General features: G+C 43.9%; 1 protein-coding gene across 1 annotated transcript in view; it reads left to right on the forward strand.

Annotated features, from left to right (window-relative positions):
• The window catches only part of GPC1 (glypican 1), a 224826-nt gene that overhangs the window by 100872 nt on the left and 109918 nt on the right, over nt 1-14036 (forward strand). Inside the window, exon 2 of the mRNA XM_075099342.1 lies at nt 9960-10118. Coding sequence (XP_074955443.1) covers nt 9960-10118 — 159 coding nt within the window. The remainder of the gene's footprint in view (nt 1-9959; nt 10119-14036) is intronic.

Genomic DNA, 14036 nt, shown 5'->3' on the forward strand with positions numbered 1-14036 from the left:
TAATTAGTGTCATTAAACCTAATTTCTTAAATTTTTAGGCATAGCCATTTTGTTTTTGTGAACTCTCAGAATCATATTCAGATCCAAAAACTTTGTTTAATAACTCTTTAAAGACAAGATTTTTTTGCAAACTCAGGCATCATTTTCATTCTTACCAGCCGACAGAGTGGTTGGGGTTTTTTAGTTTGTTTATTTTCCCTTGGGAGACTTTTGTTGCTACAAGGCAAGATCCTTCTTGGATGCACACATCCTCCTGCAGGAATGGAATGAGCTGCGCCTGCAGTCCCTGGTGCTTCCAACAGTGTCTGTAGCTATGCTCAGCAGGAGGAGGCAGCATTCAGTCCTCGCTTGGGTGAACTTGCAACCACGAGTGTGGCTCAGCAGGGTGGGCAGCCACAGCGGCCCACTTGTGCATCATGACCAACCTCCTCCTCTGGTGTGGTACATCCTGCTCATCACAGCATCTGGTGAGGGTGGCAGAGGGATGAGAAGTAGGGGGTGCCTTGCAGAAGCCTGGTGTTGAGCATGTGTCTGAAACCCAGAAAGAGGATTTTCATGGTTTTCACACCAGCATCTACTGCTTGAGCAGTGTTGCTGGGGTTAGAAGGAAATGTTCTCTGAATGCTAACTTCTCCATAAGAGGGTAATTCAAGTTTGTTCTTTGCATTGAAATGGTTGGGGCTGGCCACAAGCACTCCTTATTCTTGCTCAACAATTTTACAAGCTTGCTGAAGCTCCTTAGTGTCTTTATCCCAAAATAGCCCAAAGTGCAGTATCACTATTTTCCTTGCAAGGCTTCTGCAGGGGGACTGGAAAAGCCTTTGTTTTTGACCAAACCCTTCCTCAAGTTCCTGTCATGGACTATATTTATTATTGCCCCAAAGCTTTCTTTTTTTTAAGTGGAGAATAAACCAAAAGCCTTCACCTCTTAAACCTCTTAGTGGGAACTGCACCTTTAATCCTCAGTTTACTACCAAGGTTCCTTTTCCAGTCTGATCCTTCTGGCAGCAAGCTGCCAGGGCACAGGGAAGAGTTGACAGTTATTCAGTTGATTTTTTTTTTTTTTTTGAGGAGAAATTGAAAAAAAGATTCTGCTTAATTAATTGCTTTGCTGCTTTGTAGCTACAGAGAAGATGGAGACTCCCTTTTTACCAGGAGTCTCATGGAGAGGACAAGGGGGAATGGACACAAGTTGCTCTTGGGGAGATTCCGATTGGACACCAGAGGGAAATTCTTCACATTGAGAACAGTCACCATTGGAATAATCTCCCCAGGGAAGTGGTTGACTCGGCCGCATTGGACACCTTCAAGAGTCGTCTGGACAGGATGCTGGACCATCTTGTCTAGACTGTGCTCTTCCTAGAAAGGTTGGACTGGATGGTCTCTGAGGTCCCTTCCAACCTGAGATTCTGTGATTCTTATGTAATAACATATTTATGTTGTTATGAAGCCTCCAGTGAAGCTGCATCTGATAAGAGTGATAGGTTTCCAGTTTGATCTTATTTTAGATTGCAGCAAACTGAGGATAGAAAGACTCTTTGTTCCCAGACAAAAAAAAAAAAACCCCAAACCAAAACATCTGGTGAGAAACTGATGTGCTCAGGACAACTCTGAAAGAGGTTGATAGTGATGGGTTATGACACACAACTTCAATATATCTCCACAAGTGTTACATGAAGAGACAGGATAATTCTTCCCTTGCCTAAGATTCTTTTTAAGAGTTTTCTGTTTTTCAGAGAAGGGGAGAGGAAAGAGTGTAACAGTGAACTCCCTGTGTATTTCACCATGATCCTTGCAACTGGTCTAGTCTGAAATGAAGACTTCTTTAAAGATTGATTTATTTGGAGAGTGCTAGTTGTAGACCATTTCATGGCTCCCCTTTGAAGCCTTTCGTAGTGTTTCATCTCCTTTCCTGGAGCTGAGACCTATCTGCTCAGGAGCTTCCCAACAGTGGGTCCAGTGCCCAGGAGAGGGTCTGAAGAGTGTTGGATTTTGGTGTGTTCAATCCATTATGCTATATAGAGATCCTTCATTTCTGGTGGTATATGTAGGTTTGGCCCTCATTCTTTCATTCCCATCTCAAACCACTGAAAAAGATATTATCCTTTAAATTATAAAGCATTTTCTACTTTGTCCTTAAACATAGGCTTGGATCATTGCACCCTGTGCTGATTCCTGCCGCATGTGCACAGCTCGGAGTCAGAGGCAGAGTCAGGCCCATGTAGCTAAGGGCAGATCCAGGCCCTGAGTGAGAAACCAGGGGAACAGTGTGATGGGAAGGAGTTCCGTTTCATTCAGACATATACTCCCAAAACCCAAAGGAGCAATGTGTGAGTGAAGTGCTTTTGTGCAGATCTTTTCAGTAAGAATCAAGTCAGTTGTCAGCATTTGTGACATTTTCTCTGTTACCTTCCTTTGGGCAGTTTGCCACTGTAACATACACAGATGACATTAGGATTTTCAGACTGTCATTTCTGAAGGCAGTCTTATCTACTCTGTACTTAATATTTTTCCAGGACACAGAGGTGGCTCTTTCTCCTCTGTTAATTAACTTTTTTTGCCCATGTTTGCCTGCCTTATAAATTCCTCTGACATCAGGGTCTAGGATTAAACAAACTGATACCACAGTTCCAGTGTGTGAGCATGATACTGAGGTGACAGCCTCAGAGCCTGAAGTATTTTGACACACAAACAGAGCAAATACAGAGGAAATTCCCATTCAGCCTCCCCCACATCCTTTCACCCAGATCCTGACTTGAACAGCCTGTGTCAGTAGGAAACGGCATTCCCAAAGCCCTCGCACCCACCCATGTTTTTCTGCTCCAAAGATGCTATTTGTGATGTTTCTCAGAAATACCTGTAGCTGTTCACTGTGTCAGAGTTTCACCAAAATGCAATTCCAGAACAGTGCTAACATGGTAGGGAGCCAACTCCACGCTAGTAGCCAGATTAAATTGTCTTATTTGGTTAACACTGTTTTGATAGTTTATTAAATCCTGATAGGAGTAGAAAGGTAAGGAGTAGAAATAGCAAATCTTATGAATTATCTGCTCTTGGTTCTTCACTTCTGTTGGTATAATCCTGGTGTGGATGATGAGCTGCGGGAACAAGCATTTAATGTTTTGCTATTGTCTCATCTTAAACACGTGCATTGCTTTAACACAGAGTAAGTGTATTCTCTACCTATTTTTTTTTCAGTTTGCTGTTTTTATCACTGATGTGGAATGTAGTGCTTGTTTTCTTTATCTGGAGCTAAAACATTAGTTCATCTCAGCATAAGCTATTTGATCAGCCATCGGATGGTAAGACATTATAAAACCTGCTGACAAGGGACAAATTCAGACCTGTGGTGTGCAGCTTGCAAAGACTTCATGCGCTTGTTATCAGTCCCTTGAGATACTCAGCTACTCCCTCAGCAGGGCTAAGAGAAATAGAAATTGGTTGTGCTAGAGCCAAATCCCTCTTGTCTTGAGGTGCAGAGGCAGCAGCAATGTGCATGGAGAGGCTGGTGTGGAATGCAGGAGGTGAGACGGTACCTGCCTCTTCCCCGCAGTCATCAGTGTGTGACTGTGACACTGCTCTTTGGTGGCCTTGGGCTGGCTGAGGTTAACCTGGGTCTTCCTACATAGCATGTTCTGAGGTCCATGAGGGGTTCCTGCATGGTGCTGATGAAGCAGACACCTTTTCTCTGGCGCTTCTCTCCCCATCGTTGCATTAGCTCCCAGTCTGGCTCATCCAAGATGCCCAACGAGTCCATGGCGGGGCTGGTTCCCAGCTATACCCTGCCACCTCTGCTTCTTATCCTGAGAGTGCTTCTTGGTATGAAAGTGCAGGAAAATCACTTGACCAGCCCATAGCCCTGCCCCACCATGCATATCCTCAACCCATGGTATTGCTAAGAGCGGGGAAAATATGGCTTAGTGCATTTTTATCAAAGTGTGAAGGTCTGATATACAATACTTAATATTCAGGCCTGCTATGACTCCCCTGACATTATGTGCAAACCGAAGCCAAGAAAGACAATACTCTTGATATCTTCTATTTTCTGATTATATATTATATTTTGCGGATAGCTGACTGCAAATCAAAGAAACAGGCTGCACAGCGCTTAGCTAACACCTGCCTTTGCAATATGGAAGAATTCCTGATTTGCAGTCTCCTTAATAGAGCAGTCTGTTACTTGGTTCAGTTTGATGTTAGCAGCTGCTATGAGAGATGAGCTGTATGCCTGGACACCTTTCACAAATATTATGGGGCGTAGGTGTTTGGAAGCAGCTTGCCAGCTCATGTTTCTCAGTGCCACTAGAATGAAAAGGGCATGAAGAGCTTTTCCTAGGGCAGTCAGCCAGGACTGTCTCCTAGTCTGAATGTTTCTTGGGTACCCCCGTTTCCTCTGGAGTTACTTGCGACAAGAGTGGGTTTCAAGGTAGCATCATGGTACTAGTGCTAGAGGCTGTGCTGTCAGTTACTTATCAGCAAGTGCTAAATCATGTTCTCTTTAAAAAATGTATTTCAAGAGAGATGGGGACAGGAACACCTGAACCAGGAAAAGCTGAGAGGCAGAAGGAAGGAGATTTACTTCCATTGCACTACCTCTTTGCAGGGTACCACCTCTAGGCTCATTTTGCATCAGCTGCAGACACTCTGACATGGTTAAAAAAACAAAGAAGGGAGAGAGAAAAAAAATCTAAGGTCTGAATTACACTGTTTTGTCGTCAGTTCCTGGCTGTGATGCTCATTAGCCTGGATGGGATTTAGGTGTGAAGAAGGAGAGGCCAAGAGAGGGTAGTGCCTACCAGGGACAATAGAAACAGACTGGAGCTCATTGGCTGCCAGGTGCTCTCATGCTCACTGGCTGTACCCAGCTGGGGGCTGTACCCAGCTGAGGGCTGCGTCCTGGTGTCCCTGCCATGCCTGGCAGGGGGGTCTCAGCAGCATTGGACTTGAGCAAGCCTGATTGCCTAAGACATGTCCACCCAGAAACCTGAGAGGGAGGGGGTTTGGGCTGTAGGTGTCCTGGCATGGCGGGCTAGACTGAGGCAGCCAAGGGACAATTTTGGTCTGCAAGCATGAGATGAGTTTTTGGAGCAGTTTGGAGAGCGAGTGGGAGGAGGGTTACAAATATGAGGGAAGAATCATGACAGATTTATCACAGCCTGAAATAAATTAACCTCTGGGAAGAATGATTTTGTAATAATTTGCATTTAGATACTCTGACACATCCAAATAACCCCAAACCTTCTGCAAACATTGTAATGAATTCAATCTCCAACATCCTGTGAGAGGGATAGAAGAAATAGCACTATTTAAAGGAGCCAAGGACTCTTCTCTCAGTATTGTATTTTACACCCCTGGGACTGCACTTCTCTTGTTTTCATGGCTACAGAGCCTTGTGGTGGAGCAAAGCACAGCAGTGGTGAACAACTAGAGAGCTTTTCTTAGCTCAGTGGAGATCCTGCTGCCCAGCAGCTCCTGGCACAGCCCGTGGCAGGCAGGCCCACAGCCAAGGGGAGCCTGTGCGGGCCAGGGCAGTGAAGCCAGGAGCACACGGGAAGAAGCAGGGAGCTGAGCCCCATCTTAGCTCATGTCAGTGGTGACTGTGGGCAGGGCTATTCCTCCTGCGGGGACCCTGCCACAAAGCAGCCCAGCTCCATCCCTGAGGGAAAAGTGGTCAAGTGATTTAATATTCAGCACTTTCAAACACAGTCATGAATTTGATAGTCAAAATGATCTGCTAACCCAGCCAGCTGAGAGGGTATGTGAAGGACGATGCAAGCCTGTAGCCAGGCAGTGTGATATTTTCTTGTCATCAGCCTCCTGCCTATTTCTTTCGACTCCAGGGCGGTTAATCATAAATGAGATATTTGTTTGATGCTGTTTTCATGCATGCTCTGCTCTGTCTCCATTTCCAGGAGACTGTGAAGTCAGTGGGTTACATCCCACCCTGACTTCAGCAGCCTTTGCAGGAGAGCCGGCTCTTCCAGGGACACCCAGATTGAACCACACATTCTGGCTGCAACAGGCTTGGGCAAGCTGATTGTTTTCTGAAGGGAAGCCGAACATCCCAAAGTGCATCTTCTCTTACTTACAAATGTGTCTTAAATCCAGAGTGTTTAGGGTAGTGTGGAGCAGGTATTAGCTGAGCCATCGAATGAATCCTGAGCACCTCTGTGCTCCACGGCCAGGCCTGCTCAGCCTGGGGGTTTGCAAGTCAAGGGCTGGAGGCGGATGGCTGGGTTTCAGTTACAGATTCATATGGGATAGTATAATTCTCTTTGGGCATGACCCAGAGTTGGCCTCAGTCGCTGGGAGTGTATCTGTCATCTTCAAGGAGATTTGGAGCAGCCCTCTGCTTGCTGCTGGTTTGGCTTCTGCCATGCTTACTTGCTTTCTGTAAAGCTCTTCCAGGAGCTGGGAGCATGCGCTCTTGAGCAAGTAGTTAGCAACATGTCAGCTGTATACAGGGGGAAATTTCTCTGACGCAGCAGTGGAGAGGAGAACGCACACTCTATCTTGCAGATACTCCTCATAAAACACCTCTAGCTCTCCATAGATATCTGCAGATAATATCCTGCCAAGTGAACCCAGAGATATCTATAGTGCAGCTTCAGCAATGACATAATGGCAAGTTAGCAAACAAATGAACTTTGGAAAACAAGGAGAGCAAAAATACAGTCTAGAGTGTGTTTATTTTGGGGTCAATAAAAAAAGGTTAAATAATAATAGTGAATGTTTCCAGGGTGGGTCAGGTTAAAAAGCAAAGAAAGCAAAGTAATTTCATAGTGCTGCAAGACTGTTTTGTGTGTACTGAGTTTGAATTACAAAGATGAATGATAAAAACTTTTCTTCCCACTGAGATAAAGTGCTGTGGTGCTGAGGACTGTATGAATGCCTGCAGAAAGCTAAGATAAATGTTGCTTCAAAAGGGATTGAAACTGTTCTGAGTTCAAGCATTAAAAAAAAAAAAATCTATATTCAGTTCACAAAGTTGTGTAAAATTAAGCAATTTTAGCTACAGATGTGACTTTTCCCTTTCTGTCTGTTTTTTTTTTTTCCTCTGTCTCTTTCCTCCTCTGTTACATGGTGCTGGCTGGCTGGAGGTTATTTGAAGCTCTGCTAGCACAGCAAGGTGTTGGACAAACGCCATCCTGCTGAAACATGCTCTCTGCTTTGCCTGGGGTGGGAGCATGGAGGTTTCTGTCTGGTCATGTCACATTTTAATTACTGTGCCTCATACTTCTGCTGCTCCTCATTGTTCATTAGGGAGCTTGGGTGCAACATGGGGCTCTTCCTCCTGGGGGTAGGCCCTGTTCTTCCCCAGAGGCAATCCCCAGACTTTCACCCTTTCTTTTGTTTCTAAAGCCAGTGCAGGGGGAAACCGCCTGTTCGGCAGCTTTGATGAACACATAGGTGTCTCCTTGCTGGGACGGCCACATTTGCCCTCCCTAGTTTCAGGCAGGTCTTCTGCCCAAATCCTGCCGGAGGGGGTAGGAGGCCTTTGCACAGCCAGGCCCTGCTTACTGGCAGCAGGCCAGGAGATGGGAGTTCCCCAAGCTGTGGGTTCCCACTGCTTTATCTTAGTTTACCAAAACGGGATTTGTAAAGGCTGAACCTGCAAGCCCTGGTGGGTAACGGCACACAGAGAAGTGGCAGGTGTGCTCCTGCTTTTGGGTGCTATTGAGTTCAAGGGCTTGCAGGACCAGAACCTCATCTGCAAAATTTATCAGCAGCTGAGCTGGTGGTGGTAAAAGCAGTCTTTGGAAACCATTGGGATCTTTTGGGATCCATTTTCTTATTTATAGGCCTTTTAGAGAGGCCAGGCACTGAAGAGGCCTCACTTTGTCCTTAGGGCACCAAGGGCAACATGGAAGGATGCACACCACAGTAAAACAACTGTCAACAAAACTTTGATTCTCATCACAAAGCCTGTGGCAGCAGAAATTGGACAGAAGAGGCAGGACAAGAAGAAAGTTTTTAATTTGCCATGACAGGAAACAAAGCTGTGTCTTGTCAAAAAATTATAGTTCCCTTTTTCTGCCTGTCTGTCACGTCAGCAATACTCATGATGACTTTCTGGTACAAATGCAGCTTTACAGAATGAGCTTAAGGAATGAATTGCAACAATTTAGTTTATGAAGAAAGGAAAAGCTTAGGCAAACACTGTGACTTATACTGCATTTGGTATGGCAAGCATTGAGCCACATGATGTTATATCTTTGACCCTTAGTTTTTATATTGAAGCAAGTTGCTGCTTTTCCTGTTGCTTTGACAGAGTGGCACAGTGGTGCTTGCGTGCTCGTGGGGACTGAGAGGGGCATCTTGTGGGAGACAGGAGGCCATGGGACACATTGACCTCCCTGACATTCCTCTCAGCTGGGAGAATGACACAAGCCTGATGATGGGAGTTCTTACCCTACAAAAGCTGGTGTGCAGCAGTTCCTCTCACATAGGCAGGAAGGCTGCTCTCTCGGCGCAAATGCATGCAATAACCAGTTTTCCAAGGGCAGGCTCACCCCAGCACCCTGTAGAGGTTGCTCCAGAGCTGTCTGTGAGCAGGGACCTGAGGGCCAGTAAAATGCAAACTCATCCTGAATGGCTTCTGCCTAAAATGTATCGACTACAGAGCACTCCTGTCAAAATTGCTCTTAGTCAGGCTACTAATGACATGGCATTCACAAGAGTAGGACACATGCCCAATTTCAAAGACCCTTTACCCTAAGGCACCCTTTTCCTTAGGGCTGTAGGCTGGAAATAGCGAAGGACTTTAATGGGAAACTCCAGAGGACTGTGGAGGTTCAGGGTTTGAAACTATTGAGACACACAAGATGAAACATGGTTTTAAATACATGTTTCAGCTGTGACGTTAAGATAGCAGTCCAGTAAAACTGCCAGCAAAATCATTGGCAATCCCAATCAAATTATGCTAAGCATGGTAACTTCTTTGTAACTGGTCTACCCCTGTGCATGCTTGGAATAAGGGGTTTTTTTAATTCTTTAAGAAAAAATAACCCTAATGTTATATTTCATTCAAATGAATTCTTATTGCGGGGTAAGGAGAAATGTAGGGTGTGTTTGCAGGTGGATGTGTCTTTGTAAGGACTCATAAAAACTTAAGCAATTATTTTTTCAAATGTTGCTGGCTCTGCCTATGCAAGCACTTGCTCCTCCACAATAGAGAGATTGCAGAGGGTAGGAGGAGCTCTAATACTGAAGAATTTTTCAATTTGACTGTCGAGTCCTCTTACCTTTCCTGTCCTTCCCTATAGCAAAGGGTATGTTCAATCAGTGATTGTCATAGCAACCCTCTTTTGGGTGGTCTTGTCTCTTTCTGGGAGACAAATTTTTAATTGAAAAAATAGTAAATAGGCAGATGTCAAAATGTGTGAAGGGGAATGACTCACCTGAATTCCACTGGCGTTCAGCACATCTGTCTTTTGAAAACTTCTCACTAGTCTCACCTCTCTAGTTATGGAAATGTCTTCTCAGGATAGTTGTTTTTTGTGGGGGTGGTTTTGGGGAGTGTGTTGGAGTCACGGGATTTTTTTTGACGAAGTCATTTCAGACAGTTGTTCTAATATAAATGTTAAGTCTAATGAGGACAAGTACTATGTCATTTAATCAGAGACTTCCATGTCTTCTGGGATTCTAGGCAGAGCTGAATTATAGGGCAGACTTTGAGCAGGAGATACTTGCATTTCCCTTCTCTTTGCCCCGTGTATGAATTTTATGTCCTTTACTTTCCTTCCCTTCCCTCACAGTCAGGAGTGAGAAAATCTGTACCTGCATTCACACCAACCACTACACTAAGCCAGGATAACTCAAATTAGGGGGTAAACATTTAAAGCCTGATGTAGATCCAGGTTACTAGGGAGCTGGACTATTTTTATCCGGAGGTTGTCTGGGGTGAAATCTTTCCTTTTCCAGACCTGCCCATTCAACTACATTTTCTCTCATTTTAGGGGAGCACCTGCGAATCTGCCCACAAGGCTATACCTGCTGCACCAGTGAGATGGAGGAGAACTTTGCAAACAAAAGCCGAAGTGAATTTGAAGCCATGATCAAAGAGGCTGGTCGCTCTGTGCAGACGACCCTAACAGCACAGCACAGAAGCTTTGACAGTAAGTAAAACCTACTCGGTTGCCCCCTGCTCAGGATCCAGTCACTGCTTAACTTTCCAAGCACTGTTTGAGCCAGGGATTCGTGTTGAGCACACCTTCATCTGCATAATAAGTTGTGTGAAATGTTGTACCTCTGGCAGTGTTTTTCCAAGTAATTTTGAGAACTCCATTTCAGTGAAGCCGTTGAAGGAGGCTGGCAGGCATGCATACCAACAAATTGTGTACCTTGGCATAGACACAGCTTTTACAAGCATGGCATAATCAGGTCTTACCACAGTAGCATAACGTTTGACGTAGTGATGTACAACTTGGCACTATGCCTTGACCTGTAAATTGAAGAATATGGTAAAGGTGACTTGATAGCCCTCAGCAGATGGGGAGGGTTTAAGGAGGCATGGATTTTTCTTGTCCTTTCCATATAGATTGCAAATGAAAGGAGGTTAGTTCACACTAGATTCTTACAACTTTCAGCTTCATACAAACATCAGAGAATGTCGTACAGCAGTGAAGGTCTTAGAGACTGTGGTTGGAGTATGTTGTGGACAAACATACTCTCCAATGTACAGTATCCCTCCTACCATGCTAAGCAAATGCTAAGGATGCTCTCTCATTGTTCCCTGAAGTTCTGTTTTGCAGTGCACAGTAAGCCTCAAGGTCTGAAGGCCACTGGAAATAAATGGTTTATTGGCAAAATTGAGATGACCTATGATTCAGTAACTGTATCCATTATCAGATTTTGAAGAAGGTCAGACATTCAGAATCACGGTTCTCCTAACTTTATCAACAGTCATCGTATGGAGTTATCATGAAAAGAATAGGAGTTGAGGAAAGAAGCTATAATAGCCAGAAAGGTGGAACTGGAAATTTCAAGCAGTAAATAATAGGTCTAAAGAAATAAGCCTGACCTTCAGGGAGCTGATAACCAAGATTAAGTGCTTTTACACTAAATGGAAAGAAAAGGCAGTGCATCTCTGCAAAATGCATTGTAACTGTGTGACCAGGGTTGACCACAGTGAAGGCATTCCTTTAAAAGCTCAAAAATAATTGATTTTCGCCCGCCTTAAAAAGTGATGACCAGGATTTTCAAAAGAGCCTTACAATGCTGGTTCCTCAGACTGATGTCTGAATGGGACCTGACGTAGCTGCCACTGAGTGCACTCGCTGACCTCTGAAATCCAGCCCTGCGCAGGGGTTAATGCAGAACATCCACCAGCCTTGGCATCCTCTCCTTCCATTGCCTATTGCAGCATTGGTGGGTTTATCTGCTCTTTATTTTTGCCACAGACAGTCAAAAGAACATAATTCTACATCTGTCGTGTAAGAGAGTGCAAAATTTGATGGAAGCTTTGAGGATTATACTGACGAGCAGAAATTGCCTAGTAAAGAACCAGTTTAGTATGTGTGGTGTTTTGGTGGATTAAAAATAATAACAGCAATACGATGAGTAAGCAAAACCAAGCATATGAAAGGGGGATGCTTGCGTTGAGATGCTAATTAAAGCTCTAAGGGCTTTCCTTTTTCTTTTTTCTTTTTCCTTTTTTTTGTTTGGTTTTTGTTTGTTTGTTTTTGTTCCCCAGCATTTTATAAAAATAGAGCTGTATTTCTGTGGTGCATACCTGAGTTTCTTTTAAGCATCAAACAAAGTAAGTGTTCAATAAGCCAAGTATTACTTTAACAGACCGTAATGCACAGATCATTGGTGTTTTGCAGTGGGAATAACCTCACTTGAGCCCACAAGGCCAAGATGATGTCTCCTGCTCCCATTATAGCTTTTTAGTTTGCTTAACTACCCTTGCAATCAATATAGAGTTTATAATTTATGCAAGACATGATTTAAAAAAAACATTCAGCATACAGTGTTTAAGTTTCAGGCATGACTTTACCTATAAGCAGTATTATTATTTTTTATATAACTACTGTATGGTTTAAAATTGAGGGAGCTCTGGTGATAGGGCAATGGAATCACCTCAGTTCCTGAAACAATGCCATAGAAATCACCCTGTCTTCCAATTAATGTTATTAATCTCACAGTTAACAAGACTTTTTGCAGGTAGTGCTGTTTAGAGCTGTTCAATAAGAGTTTTTCAATGTCAGATTGATGAGTTCTAGTCCTTCTGGCACCAGATGCCTGCTTTTGCTGGATTTCCTTAGCAGCAGCTTAGCGTGCAGGTTTTGGAGTTGCACAGGTATTGATGCACAGCTGTTCTTTGTATCAGCGATACCATTTGGCCTTAGGAGGACATAGTGGGCGAGGCCCCACTGGAAGTGGGTGTCCATCCCCTTCTTGTAGTATTTGCAGCCTGGAGATCAGATTATTCATCTAGTCTCTGCTAGCAGGTGTGGCACGTTGAACTTTAGGCCTGGAGCTGTCTCTCTTAGATTCATCACAGGAAATCGTGCTTCTGTAATCTTACTGCTGATCATGGCAATAGTCTCTACTTGTAAATTGCCCTGAAGCTTCAGCTAGAAAATAGCAAGGCTATAGCAATCTGCCTCTGAAGTAATATTCTCCATGCTAGTGTTCAACATTTTGCTTTAGAGAATAACTAATCCTTGCACGTGGTGGTCTGTGAAGCCCTGAATTGTCAGAGTGCCTCTAATCTGAGCTATGGCTTTGTCCTGTTGCAAGGAATTAGAATCTGTTGGTTTAGTCTCACTGGCTGCTTTTGGGGCAATCACTTTGTGGCCAAGAGCAGAGTGCTCTTTGTCTCATACAAAGTACTTTTAGAGAAAATATACATATGAAATACAGATGACATATGATATGTATAGCCATATATTCAAAAGTGATATATGTGGAATAGGATCCTAGGGTTTGAGTGCTCTCTCTGCATAGCAGAGGACACGTGCCTTCTGGGATGCCCTTCCTCCAGGATCTGCCAGGGCTAAATTTAAAGTTTAACAGCCTACAGTATTGCTTAGCTGTTTATTAATGTATTTGTTGTTTTGCTTTAGTCTACTGTAGTTGGCAGGTTTTGGGGGAATCCAGTTTGAGCTACACACATGGCATTGTCTTGCTGTTAACCTTTTAGCTGAAAAGGTAGTATTTTGCTCTACGACCGGTTGGTTTTAATTTTAAAATGAAAAATGAAAAAAAAAAACAACAACAAAACAAAAGCACAGACCATGAGTGATGGGAGCATATGCTTTTGATAAGTCAGTGTTAGGGAGAACGTTGAGATCAGAGCAGCAGTATTTCATTAGCAGGATTATACGCACAAATTCTTTGTTAATTCTCATGTCCCAGGGCTCTTGGTCAGGCATCAAGGGGATGTATTTACCTGGGTGCAAAACCTGTGGTGGGGACCTGCTGGAGGCTGCTAGGGTGGTTTTGGTCAGAGTTTATTTGCCTGGAAAACTATGCATAACTCATACTTTAAAAGAAAAACATGAATAATAAAAATGAAAACAAGATTGGGAGTCTTGGAGGGAGCTAGGACAGTCTCTGTTGAGAATGGTACTAAATATTGTTTTAAACATGCTACCAACATTATATGTGTCTCAGAGATTTTAGTTGCAGAATGTGCTTGTTTTCAAACTGGTATCATCTCAGTGGATGGGAAATTTGCTATTCTAAAATTAAATACTTTGACAAGGAACTTTGTTCAAGCAAATGGTTTCAAGAAAACGATGAGCTGCCTGTTGCCCCCTCTGCTGGCTGCAGAACAGGAGTTAGCCAGTCAAGTGCATTGGTTCCTGAATTGTGCTGAGAGGAAGTTGTAAACATTGGGCAGATTTGGGAGAGATTCCTCGGGAAAATGAGCTGCTTTTGCATATCGCTCAACTGTATGTCAGTGTTGCACAAAGTCATGGGACTTTCGAATTCCTGTCCTTCCCAGTGAAACTTGTGCCTCCATAATCTGTTATAGAGAGGAGCCTGGAAAAGCCTCTAGACAATGCAGGAAAGGCCAGAGGAGT

The sequence above is a fragment of the Phalacrocorax aristotelis genome, chromosome 7 (genome assembly GCF_949628215.1).
Source record: "Phalacrocorax aristotelis chromosome 7, bGulAri2.1, whole genome shotgun sequence".
Taxonomy (NCBI): Eukaryota; Metazoa; Chordata; class Aves; order Suliformes; family Phalacrocoracidae; genus Phalacrocorax; species Phalacrocorax aristotelis.